The 14,751-nt window shown below is 43.3% G+C and overlaps 1 protein-coding gene across 1 annotated transcript; it reads right to left on the reverse strand.

The window, feature by feature from the left end:
- Positions 1–630: 630 nt before the first annotated feature.
- LOC117521344 lies at positions 631–12,974 on the reverse strand. The gene is made up of 4 exons (XM_034182641.1): positions 12,827–12,974; positions 12,379–12,738; positions 11,207–11,274; positions 631–837 (listed from the first exon to the last, which is right to left on the reverse strand). The coding sequence occupies exons 1-4, from the start codon at positions 12,870–12,872 to the stop codon at positions 631–633; spliced, it is 681 nt and encodes a 226-aa protein (XP_034038532.1). The 5' UTR covers positions 12,873–12,974.
- Positions 12,975–14,751: the final 1,777 nt, after the last annotated feature.

Genomic DNA, 14,751 nt, shown 5'->3' on the forward strand with positions numbered 1-14,751 from the left:
ATTTTTTCTGGCGAAAAACTTCCCGACTGGATAAAACATCCTGAGGTCCACCTGTATTCTGAACACCTGCCCTCTGATGACCATGCTGAGTGGAGCAACTGTGATGAAGATGACGATGATGATTCTTCAGAGACAGAGCAGTTTGCAGTCCAGGACACGGTTAATGTGTTATTTAAGATAAAGGACTTATTTTTTGAATACCAGGACAATCCGAATCAACAGAACCGATGTCACATTCTGTCGGCCCTTGACCAGCTTTTGCAAACCGAGTCAGACGTGGTCCACTCTTTTCCAGAACTTATGAACATAAAGTCTCTTTTTAAGCAGGGCCAGGTTCCTCCGTGCATTGAGGATCCAATTGATTTTTTGTTTGAATCGGACCACAGTACATAACAATTTTGGACGCAGCCTGGCGCACATCAGTGTAAAAACCGGCCGCACTGTCTCAGCCGGAGAAACCGGGATCACAGCCATGCTCAGCACCCATTCTGGCACTTTCACGGGCACCACCAAAGCCTGCGCCGCGTAAGACTCGTGTGGATTCCATGCGCCCACCACGGGCCGAAGCAGAGCCGGTCTCCGCCGTTTTGACGTCATCAGCGCGTTGGCACCAGGAAGCCCCAACCGCGCTCACGTCTTGGACTTCCTCATGCCCGACTTCTCTGCATCTCCCTGAACTGACAACGGCTGTTCCAAGTCTACCACCTGTACCAGCCCTTCGAAAGTCATGTGCACCTGTGCCACAACTGACCGCATCACCAGCGGCTGAACCAGTCTCCGCGTGCACCGCGCCACCAGCGGCTGAACCAGCTTCCGCGTGCACTGTGCCAGCTGCACCTGTGACCAGACCAGTCCCTGAGCACACTGCTTCTGTGACACCAGCCGTCAGACCGGCCTCAGAGCACGTTGCTTTAGCGGCACTGGTTGGGTCAACCTCAGCGCGCCGCGCTGCAACCAGTCTTGACGCCTGACGGTGCGTCGATCATACGCACGCTGTCTGAACCTTCCTCTCCTGAGCCTCCTCATCCTGCTTCAGCTTTAGTGTCAGCTCAGAAGACGATGCCCGAGGACACAAACCGAGGGACAGTTAGTGACTTCCCTTACCAAAAAGTAGTATATGCAAGTATGTTTCAAGTATACTTCGAGTTTACTTTTTATATACTTATCAGTACTATTTTTTGGTAAGGGTTTCCATTTGAACTCTGTTTTTTACAGGTTTATTTTGTGCTTTCTTCATGTGCCTCATTGAATAGTCTGTTCAAAGCCCCACACCCACTCCTGGGGTGGGCCATGAATGACCATGACACACAATTATTGAAGGTCTTGACTTTGATACTCGATAAAATAATTTTGTTCCTTGGGATCTCTCCAGGGTTTGGTTGTGGGTTTCTGGAAATTAATTCCACCCAACGTCTGTTAAAGTCCTCTCTCTGGTCCCTGATTACATCAGTTAATCCCCATTACCCACAGAGTTGGATTAACCAGTTTTTGCAATACATTCGGCACTCTGAGAAAGCACAGGTTATTCTGGTTGGTTCTTTTGTTGGTCTGCTCTTGGTTTTTGTTTTCTGTCTGCATTATAGCTCATTAATGTGGATTCTTTGCTTTTTATGGTTTTTGTTCAAATACATTTATTCTGCATATGAGTGTTCTTTTTGGTCTCTTTTTAGTTATTTTCTTAGGGTGTTATGCATATACCTGGATATCATGTGTTATGGAGTCTTACGTTGGTTTGATTTGGTCTGTACCTGGGATGTTGAAGCACTTTGTTTTTCTTTTTTTGGGCTGTTCGGCATGGCGCTTCTCCTTTTTGCCCAGTGGCTTCTCTTTTCTGTGGGACTCCTCCTTAGGAGGTTAGTGTTTTCACTATGTTGTTTTTGGGTAATTCATCCCAAATCTGGACCAGATTGTCCCTCTGGCACTGCCCTAGGGGTCAGTTCGTCCCATAATCGAATTTCTGATGTGCCCTTGCATGATGTTACTTCCCAGGTCCGCCCTCCTGACCCAGTAGTAGGTCACGTGCCCAGACCCTGTGTTACGCCGCGTGATCAGCCACCTGAGCCACCTGCAGGTCTATTTCCTACCATGGCTATGCATTATTTTGGATCCCACGGCTGCCTGCCAGGTTGTTGCTGTCTGTGTTTTCCCCTGTCTGTTTTTCTGGGGTCTGTTGGTCATCCTTGTGGCGTCCTGTTTTTTGGGCCTTGGTATGGCTCTCCTGCCTCTGTTTGCCCACCGTCCTGGGCCCCCGGCCGCCCACCCAGTGTCGAGTCGTTTTTGGGCATGTGCCCTTGGGCACCCACTTGGGGGAGGGGTACTGTCATGCCCCGCCCAGTTCCAGGCTTTAGTCCTTATTTTCCCTCTTTATTTGCTTCTGCTTCTTCTGCCCCAGCCTTGTTTTATTAATTGCTATTTTCATCATGTGTATTCTATGTTCTATTTTTGCTTTGGCACTTTCTTTGTTTGTTACTTTTATTCTTCAGCCATGTTCCAGTTCCGTTCTAGTTTTGTTCTATCAGTCTGTTTTCATCGTTTATCATTTAGTTATTGTTTGCCTATCTTTTGGTGTTCTCATTTCTGTTATGTAGTACTGTGATGCCAGGTTTTGTTATCACTTAGTTTCTGTTTGTCTTATAGTTTTGTCTGTCTGTTCCAGCTTAGTTTTGTCATAGTGTTTAATTTCCTATTATTCTGTTTATCATCTTCTGGTTTGCTTTTCAGTCCTGTTCAAGTTTAGATTCGTGTTCATGTTGTCTTTGTATGATCTTTTAGTTGTCTTGTCGGTAATCTCTTCACTGCTCACTTGCACCTGTCTGTCTCATCCTGTCCTTGTCTGCTCTGTGTCTGCACTCTTCTCAGTTCTCACGTGTTCACACCCAGTTTCATTGTTATCACAGTCTTATTCTGATCACAGCACTCTCATGTCCTGCACCTGTACTTTCTCATCACTGTTGGCCACGCCCCATTCGTCTGTCATTTCCTTGCCCATTTGTCACCTCCTTTCAGCATCTCTTTTCCCGCTTAGTTTACACCTGACCACGCCCCTTCCAAGCCCCTCCTCCACCACGTGCACCTCATTATCCTATTACCACCTATTTAAACTGCTTCATTTCACTTCCTCCCTGCTCGTTTGTTGAGTTCACTCACTTACCAGCACTCTCATCCTGTTTATGCCAAGCCGTGTTTTTGACTCAGCTCTGTGTACCGGATCCTGCTTTTTGCCTCAGCCCTGATAACTCTGTTTGCTCGTGTACTGACCCTGCTTGTTTTTGACCACGTCCTCTGTCTTGTCCCTGCCTGGTACTTTTGCTCCACGGACTGCCTTCCTGTTACTGAACCCAGGCCTGAATTAAATCTTCCTTTAATCATATGTCCCGTTGTGAGCCTGCATTTGTGTCCAGCCTCTGTCTGTGCCTCGCCTCCGCTCAGTCTTGTCAAGAACCTTAAAATCTGATCTCACTGGGACAGGAAACCAGTGAAGAGATGCCAAAATGGGTGTAATGTGGTCGAACTTTCTTCTTTGTGTCAAAAGTCTGGCTGCAGCATTCTGAACCAATTGGAGAGCCCTAATGCTAGACTGCGGTAAACCAGAAAATAGAACATTACAGTAGTCCAATCTAGAAGAGATGAAGGCATGGATCAGGATCTCATCATCAGCCATAGACAGGATGGGACGAGTCTTTGCTATATTTCGCAGGTGGAAGAAAGCAATCCTCATGATATTTCTAATGTGGAGGTCAAAGGACAATGTAGGATCAAATATTACCCGAAGGTTCCTCACTTTGTCAGTGTGATGTATGACACACGAGCCTAGGCTAAGAGTTAACTGGTCAAATTGATGCCAATGTTTCCCTGGACCAAGAACCATCATTTCAGTCTTATCAGAGTTTAAAAGTATGAAGTTTCCAGACATCCAGCTTTTCACTGATGAAAGCAATCTTCTAAGGATTTTATGTGGATGAGATTACCAGCAGTTATCGGCATGTATAACTGAGTATCATCAACATAGCAGTGAAAGGTAATCTTAAAGGGCCGCAGTATGTGCCCAAAGGTTGCTATATGAAGGGAGGAAAGCAGGGGGCCTAAGACAGACCCCTGTGGAACCCCAAATTTCATGTCTCTAAGGTTAGAGGTAGTGTTACTGTACAAAACACAGTGAGAATGACTGGTCAAGTATGATGTCAACCATGCAAGGGCACTCTCTATAATCCCAAAATGATTTTCCAGCCTATCGAAGATCATTCACCACTTCAGTGAGAGCCGTCTCTGTGGAATGATATTTTCTAAAAGCAGACTGCGGCGGCTCAAAGAGATTATTCTCAGTAAGATAGTCTACGAGCTGCCATGAAACCACTTTTTCCAGAATTTTAGAACAAAATGATACATTTTATATCGGTTCAATACATTACCAATATTAATCTAATAATAATACTAATAATAATCTAATAATACTATTAATTATAAATACTAATCTTGACTCTAATGTATTGAAAATACATTAGAGTCAACATTAGGTTTCTTAAGTAATGATTTAATCACTGCAGATTTGAAACATTTAGGAACAGATCCAGAAGTTAAAGAAAGATGAATAATTTCCAGCACAGTCTTCCCAAGAGTGGACCACAGGTCCTTAAAGAGTTTTGTTGGTATAGGATCAAATAAACAGGTTGTGCTTTTTGTAGATGTTACGAGTTTCGTCAGCAAGCCAAGTGAGATACTATCAAATTCTTTAAATCTAGGTAATACCTCAGTAATGGTGCCCACCTCAATAGCAGGGAGTAGTGGCTGGGTTAAGGTATGCTGGGATATCTTGTGCTGTAAAAGGAGAGCGAACTACAGGTGGTTGTCCATGAATAAGTGTTGCCACCGTGTCGAACAAGAACTTTGAGTTATGCTTGTTTTTGTTGATCAAATCAGAGTACTAGGTCTGCTTTGTAGCCAGTAATGCATGCTTATAGTCTAAGATAGCATCACACCATGCAAGGTGGAATACTTCTAATTTTGAACTACGCCATTTCCACTCTAGACCTCTAGCCTTATGCTTGAGGTCACCCAGGTAATCACTGAAGCAAGGTGACTGTGTTTTTTGGGGGGGCGCGGTTTTAATAAAGGTGGCACAATCATGTCGAGTGTAGTTTTGTGCATTGAGTTTAAACTATCCACAAGACTGTCTACTGATTGGGTATTTGCCAAATGTGAAACTAAGATGTCAACCAGGCAGTCTAGCTTCGAGTTCAGTTGTAGTTAAGGAGTTGATGCATCACCGTACTGATAAATAAGATTGTTGTTTCAATAAACACGGCAGCAAAACTGTAAACTAATAATTGAGTGATCAGAGACCACTGATGTAAGAAGCATAATGTCAGTATGCGTGACAGCAATACCACATGCGAGAACCAAATCCAGGGTATTTCCACTGATGTGTGTTGAGCCCTGAATTGCATTGCTGAAATCCTAATGCATCCACAATTTCCATAAATGATTTGCAGAGGGGATCAAAAGGCTTATTTATATGAACGTTAAAGTCACCAATGATCAGAATATTATCTGCACTAGTTGACAAGTTAGAAACGAATGCACCAAATTCATCTAAGAATTCACAATATGGGCCAGGAGGCCTATATACAGTGAAAAAGTAATACATCTGATTTTTATTCTTCTGACCCTGGCAATGCGTAATTTCTTGAGCAGAGCGGAGAATCAGATGCACAAACGAGTTATATTTGTGACCCCCAACAGCTAATAAGCTAAACCTAGATTAATAAATAAGAGCAACACCCCCGCCTTGCTTTGCGTCACGAGAGACGTGACTAAATGTATATGCTGGTGGGCAGGCCTCATTTAAGGGGAGGACAGCTGTAGGTTTAAGCCAGGTTTCACATAACCCAATCATATCTAAGTGATGATCAATAATTACATCATTAACCAACAATAATTTTGAGGATAGTGATCTTATGTTAATGAGACACAGAGTAAGGACCTCAGTGGAGTTGACAGTTGGACTGTTTGGGTTTACAGGTGGTTCCAGAGTAGCATATATAAGATGCCTCGAAGTAGGTTTAGGTTTGAGACATTCCACTCGAGTTGTAGGTAGCAGACATGAAATCTTTGACTTTGCTGGAACAGCCAACTGCCATCCTCAATTTCAACATCATCCAATGTAGTAATGGTATTAAGTTTGCAAAGCATATCCCTCTATGATTTTTATGGACACATCTACAGAAGCATGCCACGTCTCAACTTGTTGAATTTCCCTCCCTGGCAGATAAACTGCACTATCACCATAGTGGATTTTCTGCACTAATTTCCCCACTAAGCTAATGGATTCAACACCTACATTTGTCATAAGCCTTGCAGGGTCTCTAATCATCTGCTCCGTGGCCTGTTGTAAATTCTTAATGTTACCCTCCCTGTACAGCTGTATCTGTGTTCACAGACAAGATGGCGGCGCCTTCCCCAGTAGGGTGGAGGCCGTCCGGCATCAGCATGCCATGGTGGCCCCTGAATGAAGGCCACTTATCAATAAAGCTGAAGCCTTGCTGTGTACAAAATTGCGCCAGCCACCTATTAAAGATGTCAGCCTGCTAAATGCCTCATCTTTACCCCGGGAGGGGAGGGGACCAGAGACTACTAATTGATGCCGACACATTTTTCTGGCAAGGTCACAAGTCCTCTCTATGCCCTTTTTGTGACATCTGAGTGCTTCATCCTGACATCATTGGTGCCGACGTGAATAACTATGTGACTATATCTCATGTCATGTTCCTTAGTCTGTCTTCCCTTCTGCAGTGTCAGCACCCTAAGATGGGATGCAACGTCAGGAGTTCTGGCCCCAGGAATACATTTAACCTCAGCCAGTGTCTGTAACCTGACTTTGTGGGTGATAGAATCCCCTATCACTAAAGTCCGGTGTTTCAGCCGGGAGACAGGACTGGAAGTCACTTGTGGGCTCGGAGAATTCACATCAGGCAAATCCAAGGGGGGAGAACCAATTCACAGTTCGCAGTGGTGCGTGTGATCGGGGTACCAAAACCGGGCACCAAGCCCTACGGGGCTTCCTCCACCTAGCCACAGTCCGAAAGCCATCCTCCACGGCTGGTATTTCTAGGCTAATGCTAATGGACACACTAGCCACCCCAACATTAACCTCATGTGCAGTGCCCATAACATCTAACTCCACTGAGTTAAGAAGATTTTCTAAATTACGGACATGGCTCTCTAAAAGAGCCACTCTATTTGCCAACATCACACAGGATTTATGGAGGGTGTAAAGTCGTGTACTTTGTGCACTAAGAAATTCAAGAGTGTCGTCAAGCAAGCACGAGCTAACCAATAATGAATAAGCTAACCACTTCTAAGGCTAACACAGGATTCACACAGAAGTAAATAAATGAGTTAAAATTCACAGCAGTTACACTGAAAAAGTAGCAGAAGTATTACACTTGTAGGAACAGTAAAAAATACAAAAAAAAACCCTCCTAAGAGTATACCACTCCAAAGAATAAAACAGTAAAGTACTAAGCTAAAATTCTCAACAGTTACACTAAAAATGTAACAGAAGTATTAAAGAAACGGGGGAGGGGGGTGAACTAGCTAACGCAAGCTAACTGCTAGCAAAAATGCTAGCCACTCCTAAGATTTACACACGAGTAAAATAATGACCTAAAATTCACAGCAGTAACAATGAAAAACTAACAGAAGTGTTAAATGGGTAAAAAAAAACAGCTATAAAAGTAACGGCGTGGGGAGTCGACCTAGCTAGTGAAAGCTAACTGCTAGTGAAAATGCTAGCTACTCCTAAGATTTACACACGAGTAAAATAATGACCTAAAATTCACAGCAGTAACAATGAAAAACTAACAAAAGTATTAAACGGGTAAAAAACCCCCAAAAAAAACAGCTATAAAAGTAACGGCGTGGGAAGTCGACCTAGCTAGTGAAAGATAACTGCTAGCTGGCGTTGGTTCTTGCATGGAAATATAGACTGGAATGGCGCCTTAATCTATTAGCGTCGCTCAGGACAGGAAGGCGCCATTACTAAGGTGGAGATGTGCAGATCATCAATAATAAACTGACAGCTTTTTTTGCACTAGTCTCGCTATTTCTTAACGGATTTTAATAAATGTGGGCTTGTTTTAAAGCCCTTTGAAAGCTCTTTCCAATGAACCTATGCATGTGTGGGTGGAAAAAAAAAAACTTTTATGATGTAAAATGCAGAAATTTGGGGAAATCCAGTTGTTAAGCGCTGACATAACGCATCATGTGATAAATCTGTTTCCGGGTCCAAAGACCTCCAAGTTTATAATTAAAGTTACGTCTGTTTGATCCTTTTAAGGATTTACAGTTTAAGTTTAGTTTGTGTTTACACTGTGCGCAAACCTCCGTCCCTCCGTTAACTGCATTTGTCTGGTTCTATGGTCAGAACACTTAATAAAACTTTTTTTTCTTTTACTTGACATATTTTATTATGCACAGGTAAAATATACATGTCTGTTTGTTAATAAAAATTATTTATTACAATAAACACGACGTTAAAGTGCAAGCTTCACTTTCTCCCCGAACGACATGAACAGGAAGCGATCGCAGCTCACAGCAACTCCCACTGAAAATAACAGAGAAACAACCTGAGCTTCTGACATTTTTACATAAAACAAACACAGTAACAACATCTAAAAAAACCCAGTTAATATATCCAGGAGAGTTTTAGGCACAATATACAAATAGTTTTATGTTGCGATGTTAATGCTGTTGTCTGTGTGCAGTGGTGTAAGAGCAGCCTGATCAGATCGTCTCAGTGCAGTTCTCAATGTTAATAACGGCGCGCCTTTTTTGTTTGGAGCCGGAAGTTGAAAATCACATGATGCGTTACGTCACACTAAACAACTGCATTATGACAAACTGTGCTGCTTTTCTCACTCTATTGTCGCTATTTGTTAACAGATTTTAATAAAAGTAGTCTTGTTTTAAAGCCCTTTAATTGCTCTTTCTAATAGATAGATAGCTTTTATTGTCATTGTCATTACAACGAGATTTCCGCACTCACATTCCACATACAAACAGCAATCAATCCACAATTATTACTTGTTTACCGGAATAATGGCACACATCAGAAATAGGAAAACACATATACATTTGACATTGTTTATGTGCACTAAACTAGAAACAATCTGTTTTCCAAATTGAGGTGATGTGAGTGTGTTGGTAGCTGCTGCAACTGAAGTCACGTGCCTGCCAGCTTGGGAAGAACGGGGGCCTGCTGCGGGGGGGGGGGGGGGGGCAGGAAGAAAGGTAAAAGAAGAAACTGGAGCATGCTTCAGTCCATGTGTAAGTCAGTTATTGTCTTTGTGGGTTGAGATAAGAATGGAGCTGAATAATCTCACCAAGGCCTGAATAAATTCCTCTGGAGGTAAACAGTGGGCAATTGACCTTGAGGTTAGATAGCCTGTAGTGTTGCAGCTGAGCAGTGAAAAACACTTTTTAACAGTTCCACTTGAACAGCCAAATCCCAATTATGAATTAAGAATATTCCAAATTATGAATTAAGAATATTCACCGGCAAGGCACACATCAGCTCCAAGGTGTCATCCAATTTGCATCTGAGTTCAAGAGTCAGCGCAATCTGAGAATGCACTGCCTTGCCAACCTCGTTAATCATGATGGACAAGCGAGGGCCCGTGGTTCTTGATGCCGCTGTCTTGCCAATTTTCCGGTAGATCAGGGCAGCACATAAGCCAAAAAGTACCAGCCCTGCTGCCATGAGACCAAAAATAAATAAATCCTCGACATCTTAAACAGATTAAGACGGCAAGCATGCAACACGCCAAGACCCCCAGGAGTTGACGACATAGCCCGCAGGATACGTTCCATCTGGGCAGGCAGGATCCCCCGGTCCTGACCTTCTTGTAGAAAAAATGGTGTCAATAGCGTTCAGAGACCAGCTGATCAATTCCATGGTTAATCCAATAGTAGTCCAATAGATCCAGAATCCAATATAATTTAAGGAATTCAGTCTGAAGTAGGGACTTGAAGGTTAAAAGCAGAGAGATAAGGGAGAGTGGAGGAGATGCGACTACCCTCATCGGAGTCCCAAGCTGTATGAACCCATACATGTCTGGGTAGAAAAAAAAATGTTCCTCCCACCCCCTGCATGCCACACTGACGTCCTGTCAGAGCCCCTCCAGCCACAGACCGACACCACTGAGAACACCACAGGAGGTCCTTCCTTCCTGTGGCAATCAGACTCTATAACTCCTCCCCCTTCTGCAGGATGAATACATGACGATCAGAGTTTTTCAGTTACTTAGAGCTATGTGCAATACTGTCAACAGCTTGTGCAAGTGTCTTCAGTCATTTTGCATAAACATGTTGTACTCAATGACCTCACTGCTTTTTAAAAAAAACATGGTTTACTGTTTCAGCACTCTGGCAAAACAACTTTCTTTGGGATTAATAAAATTCTTCTTCTTTTGTCAATATACATGACAACAAACAGAGTTTCCAGCTGCTGGAAAATTATTGTAAAAATTGGATAACACACACTCCAGCAGGCAGAGAAAAAAGCTCAGATTGAAGTCACTTCAGATAGAAATGTGAACAGAGCTGCTGTCCTCTCTGGTGAGATTCAAACCTGCTGTCCCACCCTGTCTGTCCTCTTATTTTATAAACTAGCTGCCTGCCTTGTTCTCTGGAGGTCTGGTTCTGCTGCATCCTCAGTGAACTTTGCTCTGCCAGATATCAAGTTTGACAGGCAAGACGGGCTGGACACAAATGCTGATGCAGGTACACAGCTCAGTGGAGTCAAAGCGTTTACTTGGTTAACAGGCTGGATTCAGTACACAGAAAGGCAGTCCCAAAAGAGCAACAGTGACAAAATCATCAGGCTTAGGCGTGGTCGAGGTACACAGGCAGGTAGTCAAAAACCCGATGAGGCAACCTAAGCAAGGCAAGGAAATACAAGACACTGAGCTGGAAAGAGGCACAAGGCACTACAAACTGGAGAGGGAGTAAGGCAAAATGAGGAGCTTAAATACACAGCAGGTGTGTGTGGAACACACCAGAATGAGGGTGTGGCCAGAGAGAGGGAAACACCCACCACCAAGAGCCAGCAGAGACCGACAAGAGAGAAAGTGACAGAAAAACCCCAGCAAGAGAATAAACAAAACAGAAAGTAACTGAAACAACTCAAAGCCAAGAAGTAAAAGCAGACAAACTCAAATCCTGACACCAGAGAGGCGACGCTGTGGAGGCGGAGAAGGGGGGAGCAGGATGCTCCATCTGGAGCCGCAGAGCAAAGACCACGTCTGTCCCTGTTACACAGGAGACAACCACCGAACCTCTGTCACTGCTTCTGTTCTGTGCACGTCAGCACACAGGGGCACCTGCCTGCAACTGTGGAGCGTCAATTTGCCAAATCCCCACACAGTGATATAACTCTGCGTGTGACGGGTAACTGAGATCATCCAGGATCAGCCACGACTTCTTAACGGCTCTGTGTTTATGTACGGACATTAGGTCATTTAAGGAAGCACCAGCAATCTTACTACAGTCATTTATAATACGATGCAGACGGTTTATGTTTTTTAAACATAAAAACCCTCACCAGCAGATAAAAGAAAAGCTAGGAACAAATTCAAAAGAGCATCTTCATAAAAGTGCTGCCCAAATGCCAGAGTTTACGAAAAAATACATGTTGGTGAGCTTTTTTACATACCTGGTCAATCTGATGCTCAAAGCTACATCTACAGTCAATAAAAGTCCCAAGATATTTATAATTCTGTACAATTTCCACAGCCAGACCATTAATAACAACAGGGGAGATGCCTTCCTGCTTTTTTCCTAAAATCAATTGTCTCTTTGGTCTTGTTCACATTGATGTCGAAAAAAGAAAAATTACATCAGCTGATAAAATGTGACACCACAGGGCCATGGTCTTGGTCATCAGTGTTTAAAAGAGACACAATAACAGAATCATCAGCAAATTTAACAATAACTCATCCTTGGTGTTGACTTTGGCACATGTTGGTATATAGAACAAATAAAAGGTGAAAGGACACGAAAATGAAAGAGAAGAAACTCTCCAAAACCTCAGTGAACTCTAGCAAAATCTTCTTTCTCCTTCATCTCACAGTCTACATGTGGTGCATATGCAGTGATGACATTCATCATCACCTCTTCAATGTTGAACTTAACACTCATCACCCTGTCAGACGCTCACTTAACCTCCAACACACTTTTACACTCTTCCTCGAGAACGACTCCACACCATGAAACAACAGATCAGACACAACTCTGGCTCCCTCTAGTGGTGGTTGTGTAGTGTTTTTGCACACTGGCTCCCTATAGTGGTGGTTGTGTAGTGTTTTTGTACAATGACTCCCTCTAGTGGTGGTTGTGTAGTGTTTTTGTCCTCTCTTTTGCTGCTTGCTGTCACTGTGGGCTGCAGAGCACAGTAGTACACAGCAGAGTCTCGCAGCTGCAGCTTCTGGATCTTCAGATCAACTGATGTCTTGTTGACTTCAGCATCAAATCTCTCTTTGTTGAACTCTGCAGCATTTTGTCCTCCTCCAAAACTGAAACGTTTCAGCATAAACTTTGGAGAACCATTTAGTTCTTGTTGGTACCAGAACAAATAAGGATTTGTGTCGCTGGTCTCAAAGGAACATTGAAGTGTGACGTGGTGTCCTTCAACAGCAATGACATCTGCTGTGCGCTGGATCACTCTGTCTTCTCCTTTACACTCTGGGGAAGAACAGAACATGCAGAGGAAGAGATGAATCAATAAAGATGATTGATTAAAGGAGAACAATCAGTAGGTTTAAAGAGTTACCGAGCCAGAGAGTCAGAATCAGGATGTTTGTCAGCCAGTGTTTCATGTCTGCAGTGAGAGGGGAGGAGAGAGAGGAAGAACACTGAGACTCTGAACCATCTGGACCTTCATCTACATCATCTGTTGGTGAACCGTCAACATGACATCATCCATTGATGGCAAACATTGTGTGGCTCCCTCTAGTGGACATTGTTATGCACTTTATTGAGTTTGAGTCAGGAAAGAAAATGTGTGATTGGTGGAACCCTGGTAGAAGAACTGCAGCTGTAAACACAAAGTTTGTGAGAAAAACAGAGCGACTGCCATCAGTACAGAAAGATAGAACAGGATGTCATCAGCAAAAGGGAGAATGTTGTGTTGCCAAATGATGTGACAGCCAATGTTTAAATTGTACTGAGACCCTCGGATTGACCCCTGTGGTACACCACAGCAATCTGGATCTTCTTGGTGTTGAATATTTGAGTGCTTTTGTCGACAGAGTTCTGAGTGATGCTGTGTGTCCACTTGGTGGCGCTGTTTGTCACTGCAGTACTGCTGATCTCCAAATACACACCACGTTTATCTTCAGACAGTTTAGTTGAGAACCTTTTGTCTGATTTCACAGACTCTGCTGCTCTTGTGCTGCTCAAAACTGAGATGAACAGGAGGAACTCTGGTGGTTTTCCTGGATATTGTCGATACCAGAAGCAGTTTTGTGGTATTTGTACTCCAGAGTAATAGTACTGTCTTCTAGAATTGTTAGTAAAATGAAAAGTGTGTGTGGCAGCAGCATTGTGAGTGGAGCTTTCTCTGAATGCTTCCTGTGTTGAACTCTGCTTCCTTCTGGAGTTCAGCAGCAGCTTCGTCTCCTTCCTCAGTCACTTTGTCTGGTTTTTTTCTTTCTTCATTTGTCGGTTAAACGTCCTCGACCTTCATCTCAGGAAGTGACACTGATGCTGCGTCGCTCCCATCACAATAAAATGTCTTCAAACACGTCAGTGTGTCAAATAGTTCAAAGTATCACAGAGAAATCATTTGTTCCAAATCATCGGCCACATCGTCAGCAGTCACATTCATGTCTCTGGGTCCTCAGACTCTGAGATTAGCAAGATGACCTGGCAAGATGTTGACAGCACTTCTTGGACAAATACTGCAGTAATGTGGAATTACTTTCCACTGTTATGCTGATGACACTCATCTCTACATGTCAGTTAATGGAAATCATCTCTCTCACATGATGATTTTAGAGTGTTGTCTTGGTTCAGGTCCCCGGTGTTTGTTTTCTCCATCTTGGTTTTCTGATAATTCTTTTACACTTATTACTTGCTGTCTCTTGTTTTTAGAAGTCAAGGACACGTCCATGTTTCACTTGTCTGCAGTAAATAGATGGCTATTTTCCAGAAGTGGTGATGGACCGATTGTCTTCTGGGTGGTTTCCATCCAGGACCCGGTACAGATCCCTGTGGTGGATCAGACCAGACTTGGTTTGATCAGTAACTGTTAGCAGCCAACAACAGAAGAGTCTTCAGTCTAGTTTCAGAAGCTTCAGTTGATAAATGATTCCACGGCATCGTGCATGAGCTGAAAACGCTCTGCCACCTGCTGTTTGTTTCCTCAACTTCAATCCACACAGGAGTCTTACAGGGGACGTCCCGTCACATGTGGCTGAACCAACTCAACCATATAGGTTGGAGCTCAACCATTGAGTTATAAAAGGCAACAACATCATTTAAACTCTGTCCTCAGATGGACAGTCAGTGCAGAGAAGTTCACACTGGGGTCACATGACCACACGTTTGAGTTCCAGTCAAGATTTGAACATCTGTATTTTGAATCATCTGCATCTCAGACGTTTATGTGTTAAAGTACAAAATAAGTTGTCACAGTGAAAGTACAAAGTCACAGTGATCGATTCTTTTGTCACTTCAGTTTATTTTTCATCAAAT

This window comes from Thalassophryne amazonica, chromosome 12 (assembly GCF_902500255.1).
Source record: "Thalassophryne amazonica chromosome 12, fThaAma1.1, whole genome shotgun sequence".
Classification (NCBI taxonomy): Eukaryota; Metazoa; Chordata; class Actinopteri; order Batrachoidiformes; family Batrachoididae; genus Thalassophryne; species Thalassophryne amazonica.